This window comes from Typopeltis vanoorti, chromosome 2 (assembly GCF_054136105.1).
Source record: "Typopeltis vanoorti isolate ZY-2024b chromosome 2, IOZ_Tvanoo_1.0, whole genome shotgun sequence".
NCBI lineage: Eukaryota > Metazoa > Arthropoda > Arachnida > Uropygi > Thelyphonidae > Typopeltis > Typopeltis vanoorti.
The window spans coordinates 90385450-90409456 of NC_143550.1; the positions used below are offsets into that span (position 1 = coordinate 90385450).

The following is a 24007-nucleotide window of genomic DNA, read 5'->3' on the forward strand; positions in this document are numbered from 1 at the left end:
ATTTAGTAATTATAAGTATATTCATTACTGCGTCATAAATCATCACAGCTCAGCACTATGCATATTTGATTCAAGTTTATGAAAAGTATTTTTATTAAAAGTAGTTTTCTTAGCTTACAGAATTAATCCGCTTGAACGATTATAATCACGACAGTCATAATACAAGTCGTAATTAACGAGAGAATAATCACTTTCTAACTGTTTGATCCATATTTTACTTAAGACTAGTAGACGTTTATATATTTCTGAGAAAAGTAACATTAAATTATCAAAATTTGACCTTACATGTTTTACGTTCAGTTACCCATCACAGTGCAAAAGAAAATGAGCAAAACTTATACATGAGTCACTGTGTGGAAACACGTTAAATTTGCTGCATGTTATGGTTATGAAATCAGTGAATAAAATTAGAGCAAGATGATTAGACAGAAGAGAATTCTGAGAATATTGCGAAATGTTAGATTTGGAATATGGAGATCTCGTTCTTCATCGTGAGGTACGCTGGCTTTCTAGAGGACAGGTTTTGTGTTGATTTTGGAAACTGAAAAATACTGTTCATAATTTTCTAGAAGAGAAAAATGAGCTTCCTGAGGAAAGAGCCCTTTTATGTGATAATAAATGGCTGTTTGATTTAGCATTTTTGGTTGATGTTAGCAGCCATATCAATGATCTAAATTTGAAACTGCAAGAAGGACAAATTCTTTCCTAGCTTAGTAAATGATATCAATGCGTTCAATATGAAGTTAAAACTGTTTACCTCTTAGTTAGAAAATGAGGATTTGGGCCAGTTTCCGCACTTAAAAGAGCAGAGTGAATGTGCTGAAGATAGTGGCAATTTTACAAAATATATCGAAAAAATCAGGTTATTGCGAGAGTCAGATGAAAGTCGTTTTCGTGATTTTGCTAAGAACATACTTGCATTTATAAACCCATTTTCACTTAGTGAACAAGAAATTATAAAGATGCCTAGTAACATACAAATGGAACTTATTGATTTGAAAACAGATTCATTATTGAACACGAAAGTTGATGAGCTTCCCTCAGTCCCCAAATGCTTCCGACATGATTAATTTCTGGCGATCATTACCCTGTGAGCATTTTCCACAATTACGAAAACTTGTACAGAGTTATATGTGTCGTTTCGGAACGACGTACAGATGTGAACAAGTATTTTCAGGCATGAATTTGATTAGAAAGAAAATGAGGTCGCGATTGACTGATTCAAATTTGAAGAATTCTCTGCTGCTCTCAATAAATAATTTAACTCCAGACATTAAAAGCTTGACGAAATCAAAACAGACTCAAAAGTCTCATTAAGGTAAGTAAATTTTTATCTTGTTTTTATATTAATTCAATATATCATGTCTATATTAACATATTTTTACAGGGAGTTTTTAAAGGTACAAGAGCTGTATGGCGCATCTTAATTCGTATATGAAAAAATTGCCGCATGGAACATAAAAGTTTGGCCACCCCTGGAGAAGAGTAAGAAATGTAATACTGAGGAATGTCAACAATGAAATTGGACTGAGGAAATTTAATTTTCAGTTCTAGAGATAGAGAGAGAGAGGGGGGGGGATGCGTTGTGGATAAGATGAGTGCACAGAAGAGAGATCAGTTTCAGTAAGATATAACAGATACTCGTATTATTCCTGTTAGATTTGTTTCCTTTTCTTAGTTACCTCTCTCAATGAGGCTTTGACTCCAGGTGCTATTCGCGATAACAATAATAATGTAGTGAACTTGAAATGCCATTTTCTGTTAATTATATTCATATATTTTGCCATAAAAATCAAGTTTTAATTTTTTTTTTTATTATCGCGATCTTGTAGTAAAATCTGTTTTCATATCGCGGAACTTTGAATTATAATTCACAAATTTAAACCGTACCGTACAGTAATTTATCTACTAACGTTGTTAGACATGGTGACAGTCTGTTACTTACGACATGCATAAAACTTAAAATATCAAAGTAGACTGTACTTTAAACATGGAAACTGGTTGTACGCCTAACTCAGACTTCCAGTTTAAGTTAAATGAACCAGAATATAGAAAACTGAAATAATAATGCAAAAACATAGGGAATAAACTAATTTGGTATTGGCAATTGATGTAAATTTGCATGTTTTGCTTTGGAAACGAATAAATCTTTAATAATGGGAACAAGAGAATGGATTGCTGAGTGGCATAAGTGAAGAGAGAGAGAGAGAGAGAAAGAAAGAAAAGGAACTCAAGATGGATATGGAAACGGAGACGGAAGGTCAGGATGGACAAGGAGACACTGCGTGGGAAGTGAAGATGATGGATTCAAGAGTGGATGTGCGAGTGTTTAATAAAGGATTAAAGGTAATAAAGGACATTTAGGTCTGGGGGGAGGTATAATATCAGTGATGATATTGAGGAATGGCCAGGGGGGAGGATATGGAGGACCGATGTACGAGAAGTGGAGTCGGCGAGACTTGCTATAGAACCAGAAATGAGGTCGTGTGTATGTTTACGAACGTCAGAACTATTTGAAATAAGGAGAATGAAATTGTAACGTTGATAGAGTTCACTAGCTCAAAAATTCTCGGAATAAGAGATATGTGGGATATGTACTGTAGTTTGTCGTGAAGATGGAAAGCACAGGATGAAATATTTATTTAGATAAGCATAACATCTGAAACAAAAGAGAATGAATTTCTTGAGTTTTGGAGGAACAACCATATTTGGCAGTAAGTAGCTGAGAGTATATTGGGATTGAGAGTCTTGAATTTGCTTATCTCATCAGAAGATGTTATTGTAAATGAATTGTCAAATGCAGGGCCGTCCGTGCGGGTGTGAAGGTTGTGCCCCGCACAAGCCACCTGATCAGGAGGGACGCCATTTCAAGACGATAAATAAATTCTATTTTATGGGAGCGCTGAAATATAACTTTGAACAAAGGAGCCTCGTACCCACCAGGCAGCACTGGTCAAATCTTCCTCCAGGTGGTCAAAGTGACCATAAAGTGATTACTTGGATGGTAGTTAACCATATCAGGACTTCTGTGTGAAAGGGTTATATGTGAAACTATAAGGCGGGTGATTATGGCAAATCAGGAGGCGACTTACAGCTATCTCATGGAATGAGGAATTGAACGGGAAGGAAATCAGTGCTGCTTGGTCTCTACTCAGGAACTGTCTGGCAGAGGCAATGTCTGAGTGTATATACCAAAGGTCAGGAGATTAAATTAGGTAGATGTAAAATGCGACTGAAGAGGCAAAGTATGCAGTCTGGAAGAAAATAGCATTGTTAAAACTGTTAATCATTCATGAGTTACATGAGAAGTACAAAGAACAAGCAAGGAAGATGACTCGCTTGGCAAGGATAGCAAAAGTGCAGTATGAGCAGCGGTTAACAAATGGGACCCAAAGAAATCCTAGGGAATTTTATCGATATATGTGATCAATAGATAGAAGAATGATGTTGGTCAGTGTTAATGGTAGAATGATAACCACTGAGAAGGTATACAGTAGATATGTTAAATGAGCAGTTCATTAAGGTATTCTATCCTTCTGAATGTAACATAATGCAGAACTTGAAAGCATTGGAAGGGGAAATACCTCTTCCCACTACTCTTAGTTCTGGGTTGACAACAGCAGAATTCTCTTAGATGTACAATTTCCCTTTGAACAGCATACGTTTTCTAAAGGAATCTATTTACTTATTATAATAAGGTGACAAAGGCATTGGCAAGGGAAATTCATACACAATGGTATATTTAGATTTTGCAAAGGTCTTCAATAGATTGCTACATAACAAGCTGGTAATTTGAACAGATAGAGTTGGATGGTAGATTGATGCGTTGGATTGGAATAATGGGCTATCTGATAGGAATCATCAGTTTGCGTATGGGGGAGTGATATCCTAGAAAGAGAAAGTCACTAGTGGTATGCGCCAGGGACTGTTTTGGGGCCGTTGTTGCTTAATTTTTATGTAAATGACATTGCAAAGGGCTTGTATGATATGTTTGCAGATGATGAAAAGTTGGGGGAGAGCTATGGGGAGTAAAAATGGATGTTGTAGCCTTGCAAGAGGACTTTAATAGACTGGTTGAATGGCAAGTGCGTTCGGCTACCAGTTTAATATAGCAAAGTATAAGGTTTTAAAATTTGTGAAGCAAAGCTGGGATGCAGAGTATAATATTGGTTGGCGTATCTTAGAGGAAGTGGAGGAAATGAAAAATCTGAGGATATAGGTGGATAGAGATCTGAAATTTCGGGGTAATTTTGAGTAAATTGTGAAGATCACACAGCGGATTATGGCAATGATGCAGAGAACATTGACATAGAAGGATGTTATGATTCTGTTCTACACGGCTTTGATCAGACCGTATATCGATTACTGGGCACATATTTAGTCGACTGGTTTTCAAAAGGACGAAGAGTTGAAAAGTATTCGGAAATGATTGATTGCATTGGTTTCGGGTGTCGGAATGTGGAGTATGAGGACGCGTTGGGAGAATGCAAATTACAGAGCCTAGTAAATAGGAGGAGGAGAGGGGAGGACATGATCAAGACTTACAAGTTGGTAAGGGGGTAATTACGAGATAAATGTGTTGAGGTTTTTCATAGAATTGCTGGAGAGAGAGAGAGAGGGGAAGAATAAGAGGTCATTCTTGGAAGTTGTATAAGGAGGTTATGAGCAAAGGAATGAGGAGTAGGTTTTTGCCTGGAGAGTGGAATGCATTGCAGGAAAGTGTGGTTAGTGCAGACATAGCGAATACATTTAAGTCACAGTGTGAGTGGGACCCCCCCCAATTATTAGAGGTATGATAATTATTATTATTAGAGCTCTTGACTCTGTAGAGGTATAATAATAATAATTGTATGTCAACGGAAGAAATAACTCATCAGAAAATACAAGTAGGCGCTTCATAATGTGAAAGTAGTTACAGATGATGAAAGTTTGAATTCACTGCGATCAGTCTCATGCATGCAAATGAAATGCATGAGATACCAGAGTTCATAATTTCCCTCCAAGTCCGGAAGAAAATCCATCCCGGCCAAGAAAGTTATCGGTGAAGGAAGGCTGAAGATAAAGAATTCGAAACCACTGTGCAATGTAAATATGCTCCCACTTAAACTACTGTTTAGTGGGAGTCTGAATTCTTATTTAGTAACAGTAATGGTCAGTAGTTAATATGGAGGTATTTCATTAATGATAAAATGAATTTAAAACTGAGTCATAGGTCTAATTAAAATATTTTTTTTTGAAGCTCCCTCGGTAACGACGATATCTTTTGATAAGAAAAAAAGTTCCCAGCTCGTTTACTACGAGAAGAACATTTATAAGGCCTTTTCAAACTGAAGGCGAGTTATCCGGTCTCATATGAGGTACAAAGATTTTCCTCAGCGAAATTCGGATTTATCATTCCGAAAAATAAGCAACCCAGCCATATTTGCGCATTTCACCGGTATAATGTCACAGGCTTCATAGTCTTCGCTCGTCTGTACAATTTAAAATTACCCAATGTTTTTAGATATTTATGTTTAAATCGCTTCTTGTACTGGCATTACTGAAATCCTGTTGCTAATTAGACAGGTCCACTGCAGCTTTGTCACTTTATAGATTTGGTTATTTTATTGATTTCATTATTTGGGAAAAAAATCAAGAATAATAATAAAATGGTTTTGAAGGATCAACTGTTGTTTTCCTGGAGTAAAAAAAAAAAAAAGTTGTCTTTTTTTCTTTTTTTTTTTTGTTTCAAACATCTCTTATTAACTTTCTCTTGCGAGTTAGAAAAAAATCCTCCCAAGAATGGTAAAAAGCAAAAAAAAAAAAAAAAAATCGTCTCCATGTTATGAGCTTTTTTTTTTTCAGGAATCTAATGCAAGAAATTTCATGTTTGGAAAAATTAAAGGGATCCAGAAGAACTGAATGTAATTCCGAATCAGTAGAACTATGTTTGTGAAAATTACTTAAATTTGATATGAGGAAATTGTTAAGAGCACATTTTCATAACCACATGTTATCGCTCTTTTTATACTAAATTTATCTGGATCGGCTGAGAATAATAGAAATTAGTCATATAAATAGAACATAGAAATTGATTAGATGTGGTTTCTGATCTATAGGAAACAGGCATTTTTTTTTAGTTTAAGTGCTCAGTAATACTTTAATGATAGCGCTCATTGTGAGATACCTAAAAAAAAAATCCTGAATGCATTTAAGACGATTCCATTTTTTCTGTTTCAAAGATGGCAAAATTCAAAACGTTATTCAGGAAAAACACGAAACATGACACCATACGCAAACGTCATATAATGTGCAATACATGTACACGTATATTGCAATAAGAAAATTAGATCAAAATTATTCAGAATCTATTCATTGACGAAATAGGCTCAATGTACATTGCAGTTAACGTTCTGATTTGTAAACATTAGAAGAAAGATGAGCTAGGCGAAAATAGCTAAAATGTACCAGAATATAATCTACTCTGCCACGTAGCCTTTGACCTTATCCCTTATCTCCAGCTTTACTCATCCGAATGTTATGTAGACAAATATTCTTTTTAATGAAGTAAGAAAGTATGACACAGAACTATCGTATGTCATAGTCGTTACTGCCTAAACTTCAAATGAAGTGGTTTGGACCTCGCATCGAGAATTGCACGTGCCTGAATGTCTGATAGAGACAGATTGTGGCAATAAAATTTGGGTCTGTTATTGAACATCGGACTCTTACGAATCAAAAGACATTGGAAAAACAACTTAAGTAATATGACAATGTGTAAATTGATGAATTTGATGTTCATAACAATTCCTATATCACTGCAATTTAATTAAGTAGAACACCGCAACAATAAAAGGAATAGGATGCCAGTGCATAAAGAAACAGTTCAAGAAAGTAATTATTGACAAGAGATATGAAGTGTCGAGGTTCAGGTAGGTAATATTATTAAATTGGCGTGGCGTTGAGGTATCATTACAGACATAACATGCTGTATCTTGGTATATTAAGGATGGCTTGATGAATTAGTTCAAGAAATTAATACATTACGATTAAAGTTTAATTTTAAATACTATACTATACTTCTGCTGGTTTGTTTGAGTGATATCTTTATTATTTGAAGCACTTACTGGTCCAAAATAACAAATTGTTCTAATTTACAACAATGTGGTCAAATAAAATAAATACATATACAACTATTTTTTGAAAATTGGATGGAATGCGGTCTCCTCCTTCGTCCTCGTTGGAAGAGTGGTACGATCTGTAGTAGACGTGGACAGTGACGATAAAACAGCTGCCGCTATCTGAAATTTCTAATCCAGACTAATATGTTATCGCGCATTAATATTATGTATGCTCTATTGTTCTTTCTGAATTTAGGGATAAAAAAAATCCGACGTACAAAGTTCGATGAACTTGGAATTGACTGTAAACAGGCACAGAAACAGCTCTCCTAGTCAATGACCGAAATCTTCTTCTGTCTCGACCCTACCTCAGGCTTGAATTCGAATCCCGTTTTGCATGAGAAGTTTAGAATCGCTTTTCGACTGAATGTCGTCTAACCGGTCTCATACAGAAGCAGCACAGTTTTTCTTCGGAAACTGGTTTTTTTTTTTTTTTTTTTTTTTTTTTTTTTTTTTTTTTTTTTTGCAAAAGAGGCGAGGAATATACACAATTAACATTCGTCGACCTGGCCTGCATATTTATTGGGAGGCATACATTTTTTTTTTTTTTTTTTTGTTGTCTGAGATCGGATAACTATCCTTGCTCGAAAGAAGTCTAAAAAATCTCTCTTCACAAACGAAAATTTGCCCTAAGGTCTCCTCGACAATCGAATGATATATTACGAAACCATTACGTCGCGTCTTTTCGAAATATCGCGCATCAATGTTTAACATACTAAATACTCATTTCTACAAAAGAGATAGGATTATCATCCTGATTGTGTTTTAAATAAAAAAGAAAAGAAAAGGATTATAGCCGCCTTAGATATCATTATGATTCATTCCATGAGTCGAACAGGTGTTGAATCCAACAGAAACATTTTTTGCTTTATATTCATATTTAATATATAAATATGCAATAAATTGTTTTCAGTGCAATTTAGAAAGGACTTCTTGGCTAGAGCTTTCTAATAAAATTGTTTTTCTTAGCCCCCCCCCCCCTAAGTCCTGGATAAGATCACACTTTCTTGACCGTATTGCTCAGAGAAAGGTGTCTTAAGCTTTTGTTTTCCCCTCTTTTATGACAGGCAATACTTTTTTATGTTGATGAGTTTATCACTTTTTCACTCCTGTAGTATGAAGGAGTCACTGAAAGCTGCAATAAGCGGTTTATATAAACTTACTTCACGGATATTCACTAATAGTTTCAGGTTTTCACCAGAAAAAGTGTTTATGTACAATATTTCCAAAAGAGCAATATTTACCCTGAGCAAACAAGCTGTAACTGATGCCAAATTCCCGAGTATTATTGTATTGTTTGCTTACGCTATGGGGAAAAATATGGAACAGCATATAGAAGAAAACGAAAGAACGAGAGCCATATGTACCTTATTTAGAAGTTTAGCAAATGCGTGAGAATAGATTTTTCTTATCGTAAGTGCAAAGTCGCGTAATGAATCACTAGTGAATGAATTTGAAGATTGCTAAATAAACTTTACATAGGGCTAAAGCAGGTCTTTGAAGAAGGAGTATTATGATTCCACGAAGAGGTACATCGATAACAGTAATTCTAGGATATACAGGGTGTTCGGGATAAATTTGACAGTTTCGTAAGGAAAAAGAAAATCTTCTTTGTATCTATTAAATTTAATGAATTGACAAAAAAACATTACAGGCAGAGTTAATTACAACACTATCAACAAGATTTACTCAAAATAACCACCATTAGCATCGATCACAGCTTCAATTCTGCTTCGGAACCTCGAACAAGCTGATGCTACAGTCTCCCTGGGAAGGGCCGCAAAAACTGTTTTAATTTTATCCATTAACTGGGCTTTTGTATTACTGGAAGTGCGATTGGTGTCTTTTTCAACTGCGCCCCATACAAAATAATCCATGGGGTTAAGGTCTGGGGAGTTTGGAGGCCAAACATTTGGACTGGTGAAGTCGTAGAAATTTTCAGACAACCATTTTTGACTTTTCCCAGAGGTGTGGCAAGGGGCCGAATCCTGCTGCCATACATACGGCCTACCATTGGCTACCCTTGTTATCCAGGGCTTGACTACAGTTAGCAACTCCACGAACAAAGCCCGAATTCCAATGCCAGGGTTCTTCAACACCTGTTCCTGCAGATTTGCGAGGAATTCTGCTGTACGAACGCAATCAGATCGTCTGCTAGGGATCTTTCTTCTTGCTACATCCTCGTAGTCACCATTGCAAGTCTCTAGTTCATGCCTGATTGTTTTTACTGTATTCAGGGAGCATTGGGCAGCAGTCGTAATATCCTTATTTTGATGGCGGGCACGAATCATCATGATACAAGTTATTCTCTTCCATGATTCAGGTGGGTTCCAGCTATCCATCCTTTCTGACATCTTGTATATGAATGAAGAAGGGTCCAAACTTTTAAATGAAGAGAAGTGTGTGTTAATACATGTAACTTACGGAAAAATATAATTAATTATAAATATGTCAAATTTATCCCGAACACCCTGTATATCCTCCCTTCTCCATACGAATAAATAAATAGGATATATTGTCCTGTTGGAGAATATCCTCCAGCCATTTGTCTATTGACCACTAAGCATCATAAAGGAAATATATGTATGTGTATGTATATGTATGTGTATGTATGTGTGTACGTATATATGTGTGTATGTATATATATGTGATGATCAGCTTTTACTCGGTTGTTATACATTTGAAAAAAAAATATAGATTTAATGACTATAAGACCGAGATAACATATAAAGATTTTAATGATAAATACTACTAGTTTCGGCATATAGCAGCCTTCTTCAGGTATTTATAGAGGAAAAGAATACTAATAAACATTGACTTATTTAACAAACTGGAAATTACAGGTACAAATTGCCTCACATAATCGATACATAAAAACGTTGTATTTTTTCAAGTTGTTCCAACTGGCGTGCCATTGTTTGTTGCAAGTGTGCGTGCAGGTTCACGTGAACGCCAATATTGAATAACTGCAGCATGGCTATCTGGGATGTTATAACTTAAATTGTTGTTTAAGTGGACCGGGTTCAGTAGGATTTCCCTTGATTCTACGATTTTCCTTTCAAACTCATCATCACAGCGAAAGATATTTTCTGATCTATTCCAGCAAACAGAGTGGCTTCGTTGGTCATCATTAGGATTATTTGAAAAAAGAACATGACTGGATAACGCAGTTGCATGAGATCGTTTGTAAGAGATGACTCTCTTATGCTCTTCTATTCGTTGTTCAATAGATTTGTTAGTTTGACCAAAGTATGGGATATTGCAATCGCACCACAATTTATATACTCCAGGGTACTTAAGGTTGTGATGAGTAGGTTTTGGATGGCTGATTAGAGAACGGATTTTTGGAAGTGTGGCGAAGAAGGTCCTGATATTATATTTTTTAAGGACTTTAGCTATTTTCTTAGAGACTGTGCTAATGTATGGAATGGAGATGCTACCTTTAAAATTAATAGTCTCTGTTGTGCACTGCCTAGGAGGATTCAGAAGAAATTTCTTAATTGTTTTTTCAGAGTATCCATTTTGTTTAAAAATAAGAGTGAGGTGATTCATTTCTTTTTGTAGTTCATCTTGTTCATTTAAGAGAGAACGTGCTCCGTGTCCTAAGGTAGATATAATTCCAAGTTTTTGTGGTGGAAAATGATGAGAAAGATTATGCAGATATCTATTGGTATGCGTAGGTTTTCTGTACATAGAGATTTTTAATTTTTCAGAGCATCGTGTAAGCATAACATCCAAGAAAGGTAAGGAGTTATTATTTTCTAGATCAGCAGTAAATTTTATATTAGGATGTTGGATGTTTAGATGACGAAGAAAATCTGTGAGAGATGTGTGCCCGTGATTCCAAATAATGAATATATCATCAACATATCTTTTCCAAAATTTTGGTTTAAATGAGAAGGAAGATATGGCTTTCTTTTCAAAATCTTCAAGGAAGATGTTAGCTAGCACTGGGGACAAAGGGTTGCCCATTGCCAGGCCTTGTTTTTGTTGGTAAATGGAGTCCTGATATCTGAAGTAACCAGAATGAATGCAATGCTTTAATAAAGTGAACATTTTTTTGGATAATTTGTCCTGTAGCAATGTAAGTACCTCGTCCGTAGGAACGTTAGTAAATAAAGATATAATGTCAAAACTAGTTAGAATGTCATTTACATCGATGGGAATATCTTTAATATGAGAAACAAAATCTGTGGTGTTTTTGATGAAAGATGAAGATTTATTGGAGAAACACTTGAGGTACTTTGCTAAATATTTTGAAAGTTTATATGTAGGTGAATCAATTCCTTCCACAATTGGGCGAAGAGGGATGTTTTCTTTATGAATGTTTGGAACTCCATAGATGCGTGGGATAAGAGGATGTAGAAAGCGTAATGAGAGGCGAATATTATGAGGAAGTTCACTCGCAGTCTTTAACAAGTTGTTTGTACGGTTTTGTAATTCTCTTGTAGGATCTTCCTGAAGAATTGAATATATTGAACTATCTTCAAGTAATTTAAGCATTTTGTTGTGGTAATCTTCAGAGTTGAGGATGATTGTAGAGTTGCCTTTATCTGCAGGTAAAATAATAATGTTACTGTTCTGTTTTAGATTTTTTAGGGCTTTTCTTTATATATATATATATATATATATATATATATATATATATATATATATATATATCCACAAAGTTCTGTACAGAACTTTTTATATATAGTTCAGTCTGTGCCGTAACTAGGCGGGTGCACAGACCCAGGACGAAGGAGGGGAGCTTTAATTGGGTATCAAAAAATAATCAGTATTATATTTTCATTTTCAAAATTTAAATTTTGCCGCCTTGGGGACGATCCCGTAACCTTTTTGGTTAAAGTTAAAAAATAATCGATATTTTTCTATTACATATATATTTTTTTATTTTTTATTTTTTTTATTTTTTTAAAAAAAGAGGGGCCAAAAATGAAATCTTGCATAGGCCCATGAAAAGCTAGTTATGGCACTAGTTCTGTACATCGTGCATACAAAGCCTATGGAATAACGTTAACGTTATTCCATAGACCATGGAATCTGATTCAGAATCTCAGAATTTGGCTTACAATTGACATGAAAATGGAAAGTTAGATTCTCAGTAAAAATTTGCTCGTTTTCCATTATTGGTGTTCCGCGAAATAAAACTTCGAAATAGAGGAAGTGTCTGATTTAGGACTGATATCGCGCAATGATCTGTCTTCGTGTATATGAATTGAAATCTTTCATGGAAAAAATCCAAGTGCAATTCATAATGATTTACGAGAAATTTGAGAAGAGGCACTGGATTATAGCACATTATCACAGTATCTCCCTTCCATGAAGGTCGAGCAAGCATTAGAGACGATCTAAAAAACAATTGATCCAATCAATTGCTTTTTCGATTAATTGTTACAGATAACACATCAGCGATTATCGTCAACAACCTACTGAAGAAAATTAGCACAAAATGTGTAATGAAATCCCAAATTGAAACAAACTTGTCTGCTACATCTGTTTTCCAAATTCTTGCTTAAATTTGGAAATTTGGAAGAGGAAAAAGATTTGCTACCAAGAGGACTGAACTGCTTGTCAAGAGACTGAAGACAATTTTTGAACCAATTGTTACCATAGAGGACAATCAAAGGTTAACTTATGGATGATAATCGCTTACGACAAAAATGGAGTGATGCAGTAGCAGACAACGTTTCTTCAGTGAGACATTTTGTTCGAGAAATTTTGCAACAAAGATCCCAATGTCTGCTGCCAGAGCCCTCAATTTGCATGACAATGATAGGCCATATGTTTCTGGTGAAGTATCCGATCTTATAAATAGCAAATGGTCCCCACCCCCAGAAACACTTCACTACCAAAATTTCAATTGAAAAAATAGACCTCGACGAATCGACAAGATCTCTTCGAAGTGACCTAACTTAACATACACATCAATAAAAATGGTTGGATGGCAGGAATACCGGATACTTAAACTTTGGGTAGCAGAAACCTATAATGAAGACCTATAATGTATTTTGATAAATAAACGTTTTGTTTACTAACAGAAGTACTGTGTAGAACTTTTGAAATGACTCTCATAGAATGTAGAAATTCTTAAAGTCTTCCTTATCCCTATGATTTCCACCTATTGTGATGGCAAGAAATAGCTTGTGATGTACACATACAAGTAATGTAACACATGGCTTCCTTGCATATTTCAAGAAATAAGATTAATAGTTTTTACGGAATCATTCGCATCTATGTAAATCTGGTTTCTTAATGTCTGATATTAGGTGACTCAATATACCACTCAACCAGTGGTATATTGATGTATTTTAATGTATCAAAATAAAAATACATTAAAAAAAGAAAAACTTGCTATTTATAGACGCTAATGTAATAATTTTTACAATATGAAAAGTTGCAAGTGTGCAGAGAAATAGTAATTAACAATATAACACACTGGGAGGGAATAACAGAGAATGATTCTGGAGGTCTGTTATTTATAGTCCGGTAGAGACTCGTATTTTTCACTATGCAACTGTATAACTGCTCTGCATCCGGAAACAAAAAATTTATCATCATCATCATCATTAGATTCTTCCTTTGTACTCTCAAGATGTGTGTAGAATACTATGATAATACTGCATAAAGAGTTTACATTATTACTTACGTCCTATGAAAATTTTCCTCCAAATTAGTCTATTGTCTGTCGTTGCTCTAATACTATCACTCTTATATTTCATTGATTAAATCAATTGCTTTTTGATTAATTGTGACAGATGACACATCAACGATTATTGTCAAGAACCTGTTGAAGAGAATCAGCACAAAATGTGTGATGAAATCGCAAATTGAAGCAAACTTGTCAGTTACATGTTTTCCAAATTCTTGCTTAAATTTGGAAGAAGAACAAAGGTTTGCAACCAATAGGACCAGTAGAACTGCTTGTCAAGAGATTGAAGCAGTTTAGATCTTTTTCTGCTATACTCATGCAAACGCTGCTTTCCTAATCCTTACTCTTCCATTCTGTTTAAGTGATCCTGTCACCTGAGACCAGCTCTACCCACATATTCCAGAATGTTAATAAAGTTTTCATTTAAAATATTATTCTGCCATTGACAATTTTCTGCTCCCCTTAATTTTTCTTAGGATTGTCATGTCACTGGTCTCAAGTTTTTGATTAACTGATCTTCTGACCCAGTTCTCGAATTCATAAATTAAAATCGGTTTGAACACTGCCGCTTACAAGTAGTTAAGTTGACTCATTTCTTCCTATTCCATAGAAATTTATTTAGTTTATCTATTATATCAGCTTTGCTTATTCTGTATGTGTTTACCTTCTGTGTGCTATAACTTTGGCTTTAGCGCCTTACGACCTTTGCTGTTTTGGGGCCAATAAACCAAAAATCAATCAATCACTTTGTGTGTGTGTGTGTGTGTGTGTGTGTGTGTGTGTGTGTGTGTGTGTGTGTGTGTGCGCGTGCGCGTGCGTGCGTGCGTGCGTGCATGCAATCCTGTGGAACTGGTATTTGCATACAGAGCATTAAGCTGCTATACAAGACCGTTTAAGATCGAATCTAGTCGCCGAATAGAGGAACTTTTTCTAAGCATTTCTTCACCCTATACCTGAGTTAGCTGATCTCTGCAATGAGCAAGCAAGATATTTTTCCTCTTAGAAACTAAAGAACTCAAGACCACTGGACTCACACTATTTCAGACAATAATTTGTAACGTTAAAGTTAAGCACTGAGATAGCGGAAGTTGTCGACCATATACACACCCAGGATGCTAATTAAAATCAAGACACTCTTGGCCTAGCTTTCTCTGATTGGATGAGGTTCGGCTATCCGTTAGTCTCCAAAAGTTAATTGAGGCGAAACATCCTAGCCTACTCTCTTTCGTGAATAAAACGCATCAGCGAATTTTTTACCTTCACACAAAAGTTTGCTTAAATAGCTGAAATGTTTTACTTGTTCTCTATGTTCTTCAGCTGCATTCAGAATGCAGCTGAACTATTCAATGGTCCTACCTATTTTCATACACGTTGTTTTTTATGCTGTTTTCATGCCAAATTTGTTATAGGAGCTATACAATTTAGTTAATAAATCCTGCAGATTGTATTGGAGGTACTTAGGAGTATAACATCATTTGCATGAAGTAAGCAACTGCGATTAAATTTTTAATATGTTTAATGTTATTTTCCTTCATAATGTGAGCCATATAAATGATGAATAGCAGGAAAGATGGTGTGAACTGCTTGTTCACCTATTTTCATACTTTGTTTTTTATTACTGTTTTCATGCCAAATTTATTATAGGAACTATCCAATTTAGTTAAGAAATCTTGCAGATTGTATTGGAGGTAATTAGGAGTGTAACATTATTTGCATGAAGTAAGGAACTGCGATTAAAATTTTAATATCATGTTCAATGTTATTTTCCTTCATAATGTAAGCCATATAAATGATGAATAACAGGTGAGATGGTGTGAACTGCTTGTCTTTTATTTTATATGAGAACTTGCATCAAAGTCCTTATCTTTTTTAGTTTAAAAACAAACATTAGAAACTAATGCTTATGTGTAAATATTTCACCTATTTTATTAACGCAATATTCTCAAAATATCTCAATATATATATAACTTTATATATTTACTAGATCCAAAGAATTCAAATCAGGAGCAGCTTAAGCAGGACGATGTTCAGGTAAACATCAGCTATGCTGATAATCGAAATGAAGAAACTACAAAAGTGGAAAACCTAGAACAAGCTTATTTAGTTCGATCAGACCATTTTAAAGGAAGGCGAAGATCTAAACACAAAGAAGACTTTTCATCAGATGGTCATGCTAATCCCATTTTTAATCTTCTGAACGAAAATGCAACTCATGTTCCAGAAAGCAATGATATTCCAAAACCTAGGAATGTTGCCATGAGAGCATGGAGTTTACAGTCAGCGTATGACCATTTTAAACGAAAATCGGACTTTGATAAATCACAGTTATTTAGTTCTCTTAAAGATCCGATATTTATGAAACCAGTTCTAGCTGAAAATTTAAGTCATACCTCAAATGACAATCGTAATTATGCATCAAGATATCGATCAAATAGTCTTGAAGCACAACACTTGAAGAACGTCATATCTGATTCAAACACCGATACTAGTAAAGAACACAATAAAATTACTATATATCGCAATGTGCTTAATCTACAAGAAATGGAAAATAAATATGGTAAATCATTCCGTAGATCATCGTTCACAGAAAAGGTGAGTAGATCATTTTATTTTATTACTTTCCTAAAATAAACATTGTAGTTTATGTTTAAAAAAAAAAAAATGTGTTTTAATTCTTAGTGCTCTCAAGAAATGAGAATATATCAATACTCCAAACATTCTTTTGCATTTAAACTTACTGTATTTAATAAGCCAATCATTAATGGCTACCCTGAGCCTGATGAGATTCTGCTAACTTTTCAATATCATTGTTCAACAAACGAAGTTTCAAGTATTCTCTTTCACTTTTTTGCAGTCTATTTCGCTGCTTAGCTAACAATTGCAACACGACACTGAATCCTTTGACCAAGTATGAAGAAGGAAAAGCAATGAGCAGTAATTTTATTTCTTCCCAAAGCTGAGGATACTTGCATTGCATGCTTGGCCAGAATTTTTCATATCCATGCAGTTAAAATTGTACTTGATCTTCAAAATCATGTTTTAAGTCAATAAATTCTTCACACAAGTTTGGATGAACAAAAGTGACATCAGAAAGAAATGGATTTGTGACCCAATCGGGTAATTTAAGATCATCAAGTCTTCTTTCAGTATCAGAAGATGGGAACAATAAAAATCCAGATCTTTATCTAATATTAAATCATCGTATATTATTTGTAGACTTGGGAACTGCAGAAAATCAATGCTCTACTTGTAGAATGCTAATTTGCTGATAAAAGCATTTACAATTCCCTTTATTTTAATAAGATTCATGTTGCTTCCCTGCAATTTGATGTTAACCTCATTTAATTTGGTGAAAATATCGGAAAGATATGCGATGTCAACCTGTTCCTTTTTTAGAACATCACACATGTTCTCATCACGTTAATTAAAAAATTTCAAAACAGTTTCGTAGAGATCATTAAATCGTTGCAGACAGTTTCTACTTGAGAGCCATCTAACTTCAGTGTAAAGCAAAAGACATTCAAATTCTTCTTCATTTTTGTTGCAAAATTCCCGAAAAATACGGATATTCAACGATTGGGCTTTTATTTATTTACTGCTTTAATAGCGTTATCCAAGGTATTATGTAGTCTACTGCTAAGATATTTTGCAGCTAAGAATGCAGTGAATTGTAAAGATATAGAACGATACTGTTTTGATGGGTGAAGCATAAATGCTTTTCATATTCCCCTCTATCTGAAAAGGTAAGTTCTTTGGGTGGAGAATTATTAAGCTTTAAACTCGCCCTGAAAAGGCAGTGAGATTAATTGTGTTCAGGTGAGCATAGAATTGATTTGGGTCTCTTGTATTTGCAGAAATCTGCTTCATTATAGCCTGAAGCTTGCTTGATCAGTGGGTTCGGATGATTAATTGTCTTAATGAAGAACTTTTCAGCTAGGTCATGAAGGAGAGATGTGATGTAGGGAATGCTTACGGTTATGGGAATTTGGGAGTTTCTGATAAACCACGGAACATCCAAACTCATTCTCAGACATTTGTTTTGTATTCTCTGCAGCTTTTGAATATTTGTTTTCAAAGTATGACTCCACGCAGGAGATGCGTAAGTTATGACTGGGCGTATTACCATCTTGTATATGAGCAGTTTGTTCTGAGTATCGAATTTACTTTTTCTGTTGATCATGGGGTAGAGCTGCACTATTGCTTTGGATGTCTTTGAACTTATGTGTTCTATATGGTTGGTGAATTTTAGTTTTTTATCCAGAATTACTCCAAGATATTTGACTGTATTCTGCCATGGGATTTTAACACCTAGTAAATGTATATCTTCCTTGATTTGAGGCTTTTTTCTAGTGAACAGTATGGCTGAGCTCTTCTGTAGATTGGTTTGAATTCTCCAGTCCATAAACCATCTTTCCAGCGTGTGAATGCTGCTTTGGAGTCTCTTCATAGCTAGTTTGGGGCTGAGAGATCTTGCTAATAATTCAGTGTCATCAGCATATAATGCAGTGATTGTTGAGCTTGGGTTTTGAGGGATATCAGCAATATAGATAGAAAACAGCAAGGGGGCCAAGAGTGAGCCCTGCGGCACTCCCGCCCAAACCCTTGCATCTGGTTGATACGGTTTCATTTATTTTGACTTGCATGTATCTGTCTCTGAGGTAAGAGTGAATTATTTTAACTAGATTAGTAGGCATATTGAATGTGATGAGCTTGTAGAGAAGACCCTGATGCCACACCTTATCAAAAGCCTTTGCAGCATCTAAAAAGACTGCAGCTGTATGAAGGTTCCGGTTGAAGTCTTCAGAGATGATTCGATCAGCCTGTTGATCTGCTGAACGGTGGAGTGGTTTTTTCTGAATCCAAATTGCTCATTTGGGATTATATGTAGTTGGTCCGTTTGTGATTGAAGCCTAGTAAGGACTACTTTTTCTGCGATCTTTCCAAGGTTAGACAGAAGACTGATAGGTCTGTAGCTTTCAAGGAGTTGAGCGTTATTTCCCATCTTTTTGATTGGTGTGACATCTGCTATTTTCCATGTTAAAGGGAAATACTGGAGTCTGAGGATGACATTATGTTGACTAGATGTACAATGGTTTTTCTGGGGAGTAGTTTAATTATTTTGTTTGTAATTCCATCTGAGCCTGGAGCTTTATTGTTGTTCAGGTGGGTTATAATGTTTATAACTTCTGTTGGAGAAGTAGGTGTGAGAGGTTCTAGGTCATCTTTTTGTTGTGTTATGGCCTGCCTAACTTGGCGGTGAATCTTGTAGATGAGATTGATGTTCAAATTTTCATATGTGGGGTTGCATTGAGTTTCCAAGCTGTCGGCCAGAGCCTCTGCCTTTTCTTTATCAGTGTGAGCTATTCCTTTCGAGGTTTGAATTGGGATTAAAAGTTGTCTTTTGGTATGGAAGGTTCTCAGAAACTTCCATATGGAGTTGTCTTCAGGGTTTAATTTCGTTAGCTTAGATTCCCATTCTTCGTTTCGATGTTTTTGGAGGGCTTCACGGATTTGTCTGTTTAATTTATTCAAATTTGCTTTATCTTGAGGGGCTCTTGTGTTATGATACCTCTTTCTGGTTTTGTTTTTCAGTCTAATTAAATACATAATTTCCTCTGGAATCCGTCCACTAGGGTGAAAAACTGTAGTTTGGGTAATTGACTTTATTGCATTTTTGATTTGACTGGTAAAGTTGTTTGTAGCCATTTCTATCTCCTCTTTAGTGTGAATAGTAGGGACTGGGCCAATGTGATCAGGTAGGATTCTGGAGAGTTTGTCCCAAGATATGAAAGAGTGGGGAGGGGAGAATTGTTCTTGTGTATCAAGTTGAAGTAGAATAGGGTTGTGATCTGATGAAAGTTCATTTATTGTTTCCAGCTGATATTGGTATCTGATGTTTTGTAGGATGACTATGTCAAGTACATCTGAACTTCCAGTTGAGCTGTGATAGGTGGGCTCTGTGGGTCCAGTTACAACAATAGAATGGTGCATTGAGTAATGATTTAGAGTTCGACCTTTGTCGTTGATTGTGGAGCTATGCCAGGCTGTATGTTTGGTATTAAAGTCACCAGCCATGATGATGGAGCCTGTGAAGCCGAGAATGAAGTCCAAGTCAGATACCTGCAATGGAATGCTAGGTGGATTATATACAGCATAGATGTTGATATTGCCAGCATTGTTGGTATTAACTTCAATGCCTGTTATCTCTAGGTTCTTGGTTTAGGGATTGGACAGAACTTTGTGGCTTAGGTAGTTTTTAATGTATATAGCTGTTCCTCCTCCGCTGCTGGTGAGTATCTGTTTTGTACATAGTATAGTTCCGTAATTTGGGATTATTAGCTGGTCTGAGATGTGTCATTTATCAGTATTATGTCAGGATTATGCCTGTGAGAGAATTCTTGTAGTTCTAGAATTGTTTTTGAGTCCGTTGTCATTCCATGCAGTGATCATGAGAGAGTTGGGATGGAATTTTCTTCTTTTCATTGTTGAGGGCTGTCAGAATTGAGTGGGTACCTTGTAGGAATCTTTTCATGGAGGACGGTGAAGGATTCGTCATACTGAATTCTTGTAACATGGTAGCTAGTGAGGCAGTTAGTGTTAATGTTAGATTTGAGCTGGTCATGAGATGGAGTAGCCTTTGATCATGCTGCCTCTGCATAAGTTTTAGGCATTTGTTTCCTTTCTTGAGTTGTCGGGCTAGAGATAGTTTGGACTGGGGTGTGACTAGCACGGCTGTCTTGAGCATCGCTGAATTGTGTTGGAAGGGTAGTTTTTCGTAACCCTCGGTTATTTGGGTGTGTAATGCATTCCTTGTAGTTTGCGGGGTGAGGTCCTCCACAGTTGGTGCATTTAGCTGGAGTGGATCTTGGTTTTGTACACATGACGGTCTGGTGGCCCTCGCCACATTTTAAACACCTGTAATTTGCCTTGCAAAGTTTTTGGGCATGGCTAAACCTTTGGCACCTATGGCACTGCCCAGCTGTCGACTTCTTCCTTAGTGGTTCAGTAGAAATTCTGAGGCCACATATCTTTGTTAGTTCATAAATCTCTTTCTGTGTCTTATCAATTTCTACGAGTATCAGTGGCATTGGCCGTTTATCTGCCCAGAGCATCCTGCTCACTTTCACTGGTGTTAGGTTCCGACTCATAAGATCAGTGGTGATTTCTTCACAGGTGACACCCTCGGTCACTCCGCGAAGCACAACCTTGAGATTTTTCTCACTGGGTAAGGCAAAAATATGATATGGAAGACTCTTGTTATCCGTTAATCTTGTCAGCTGTCTGTAGTCAGTGACTGAGGCTGGTTGGACTTTGACTCCATCTTGATTTTTAGCCCAGGAATATGCAATTTTGTGTTCCCTAAGGGTTGTTGTGACAGTGATCCATTTGTCCTTGTCCCTTAGTATTACTGGTGGAACCTTTTCGGTGTTCCTTGGGACTTCTAATGGTGGTATGTCTTCATTCATTTGGTCTTCTATGGCTCTTTTTCTTTTGTTAGAGTGCTCCCCTTGAGAGATGTTTTGACAGGGGGATTTTGGTGACATAGCAGCAATGAGATCCTCTTGTGATATCTCATTCTCCTCTTCCTCTCCATCCTGATCATTAGAGTGAATATATTCTTTTATAAATCCTGGCCAGTCAGTTTCTAATTTGCTTATTATGAGTTTGAGTACTTCTAGGGACTGCTCCTTGTTAAGGATCTGGATGTGATCTTTCATGTTGTCCATGTCAAAATGGCAATTTCCTGCCAGCAGAAATGGGTTAAAAGCAGTATAATAATCCTGCAGGGCCGGGGGCCTGCCAGCAAAGTATCCTGTAGACCTAGATGGACTACTAGCAATGTATAATCCCACAGGGCTTGAAGCCTGCCAGCAAATGTCCTGTAGACCGAGTTGGTCTACTAGCAAAGTCTTAGAACCTACTAATTTGGGAAAAGCAGTATCAATATCTCACTTGGCCACAGTTAGAAACCTACCTCCCTATAAAACCTTAATACTACCACTGGTCCTCATTGCGGGTGGGGCCTGCCGGCCATTTGACCCCTTGCACATTTCGTGCAGAGGGGGAGAAGACAGGAGGAATCACTGTGTTAGCACCAGTGCAATGTGAGATTACTGAGAAACCTTGTATACAATGTAATCTGGCTCAGTCTAAAGTAACACGTCCATTCTCATCAAAATTGCCATTGACCTCCATTGAAGTTCGTGTCTTCACTCTTGTAAAGATATCTGGAACTGCTTCTTTTAAATGTGTTATAAATTCACGGTGATGACCAATCATAGGTGGTGCTCGATCAGTTGCATACACAATAATAATAATATTATTATTATTATGTGACACCTCCAGGGAGTCCAAAGACTCATCGAGGGAGAGCGTGCCAACAGCATCGAACGATTGACTTCTTCCAACTACTAACCATGCTCAAACTTGCTTAACACTTTTTTCGTGAGCCATTAGTAGCAGAGGCTCTACCATTCGCCCAACCTTTATTTGTAAGAGAAAAGTTTTTAGAATTAAAAAAGTCTTTAACAACCTTAAAAATTGTAGAACCTTTTGTACCAATTTTCACTTGTTCAGCAAATAGAACAATAATTTTTTCCTTAGTATTTATATAATGCATGTAAGTCATTAACAAAGCTTCGTCACTTGAAGTTGTCTCATCGAGGTGCTAAAAAACTGTTATGGATTTTAAATCATAGAAGCTTTTTCTTCAATGTTCTTTGCCATTTCGTCAATTCTTGTTGATACTGAAGTATTGCTGAGAGTAATTGACAACGTCATATTATGTTTACATTGGCCAATCATTGTATCAAAAACTTCATTTATAGCTGGTAAGATGAGAGCTTCACCGATAGTATGTGGCTTTCCACATTTGCCAATTAATTTTGAAAGTTTGTAAGACACCACAAGTCCCTTATCTTGTTGGTTACTTTGTTTTGCAACCAACCATTTAAGTCCAGAACGATTTTTAAATTTAGTCTTTAATTCGCGAAAGTATTCCGCATCCTTTTTTGCTTTATTTGGATGCTTTGTTCCAAATCCTGGGGACCAGATCTGAGAATAATAGCCTAAGTGTGATCTGATCAGAGTCTTATACAACGGAATGATAACCCCTTTATCTCTGCAGGTCATTGTCCTTCTCACTATTGCAGCAATTCTCTGTGTTACCTTCTCTACCTTTGCAATATGTTCCCTAAATTTCAGGTTTCTATCAATCAACCCCAGATCTCTTGTCTCCCCTACTTCCTTCAGCATAACTCCTCCCATAGAGTATGCAATTCTCGGGGAATATAACATAGAGTATGCAACATAGAACCATAAAATATGGAACATAGAATATGCAGTGCCCCATCGATGTTTCCCAAACCTCAAGACCTTACATTTTGCTGCATTAAACCGAAACCCCCATTCATTTGCCCATTTATCCAGCTTATTCAAATCCTCCTGCAGGGCTACTACATCTGCAAACAACTGAATATTCCCTTGCAATCCACAGACAATGTCATTTATATAAAGGTTAAACAATATAGGTCCCAGTACTGAGCCCTGTGAAACCCCACTTGTAACCTTCTGCCTCTTTGAGCAATATCAAAGAGGCAGAATACCTATCATACAGTTATACCGTATCGGACAGTTATATCCACTGTTGTTTTCTGTATCTCTTACTAGGATAGACAATGGTTAGTGAAGAGAATTCTTAGTGTACCATTGTATAAATATATACATGCTGATGGCCTCTACATGGCTGCTGAAAAATTGAATGCAGTTGTTTTTTAGTATTATCAAACTTTTATTCTTTGGATAATTGAGTTCACATTATCTTTTAAAATGGATGCTGCACACCATTCTCTTAAGAGATAATAATATTGTGAACTTCGGAATGTAGGTTGTCATAATATTTGAATTGACACTTCTAGCAGTGTATTCATATATTCATATTTGAATATTCAAATTATTATTCATATTAATTTGAATATTTTTTTCAGCACATTTTTTTATAGCCTTTTACTTTCTTTTACAGGTGACAAGATATATAAGAAATAACTGCATGTGTGGTCTTTTCTGTATATATTCTTTTCTAACATCACTGTTTCCAGTCATCAAATGGTTCCCAAAGTACAAAGTGAAAGAATATCTACTGTATGATTTGATAGCTGGATTCACAATTTCCATTCTACATATCCCTCAAGGTTAG

At 36.0% G+C, this 24007-nt stretch overlaps 1 protein-coding gene across 2 annotated transcripts in view; it reads left to right on the plus strand.

Moving 5' to 3' along the window:
• Positions 1-24007, plus strand: part of LOC150109242 (prestin-like) — a 276267-nt gene that overhangs the window by 39113 nt on the left and 213147 nt on the right. The window contains exons 1-3 of one of the 2 annotated variants that reach the window (XM_090406638.1): positions 6835-6911; positions 15797-16404; positions 23834-24002. In XM_090406638.1, coding sequence (XP_090262764.1) covers positions 6893-6911; positions 15797-16404; positions 23834-24002 — 796 coding nt within the window. In that variant the 5' untranslated portion in view covers positions 6835-6892. Of the gene's footprint in view, positions 1-6834; positions 6912-15796; positions 16405-23833; positions 24003-24007 lie in introns of those variants that run through there. The other variant, XM_090406632.1, reaches the window with a different exon arrangement.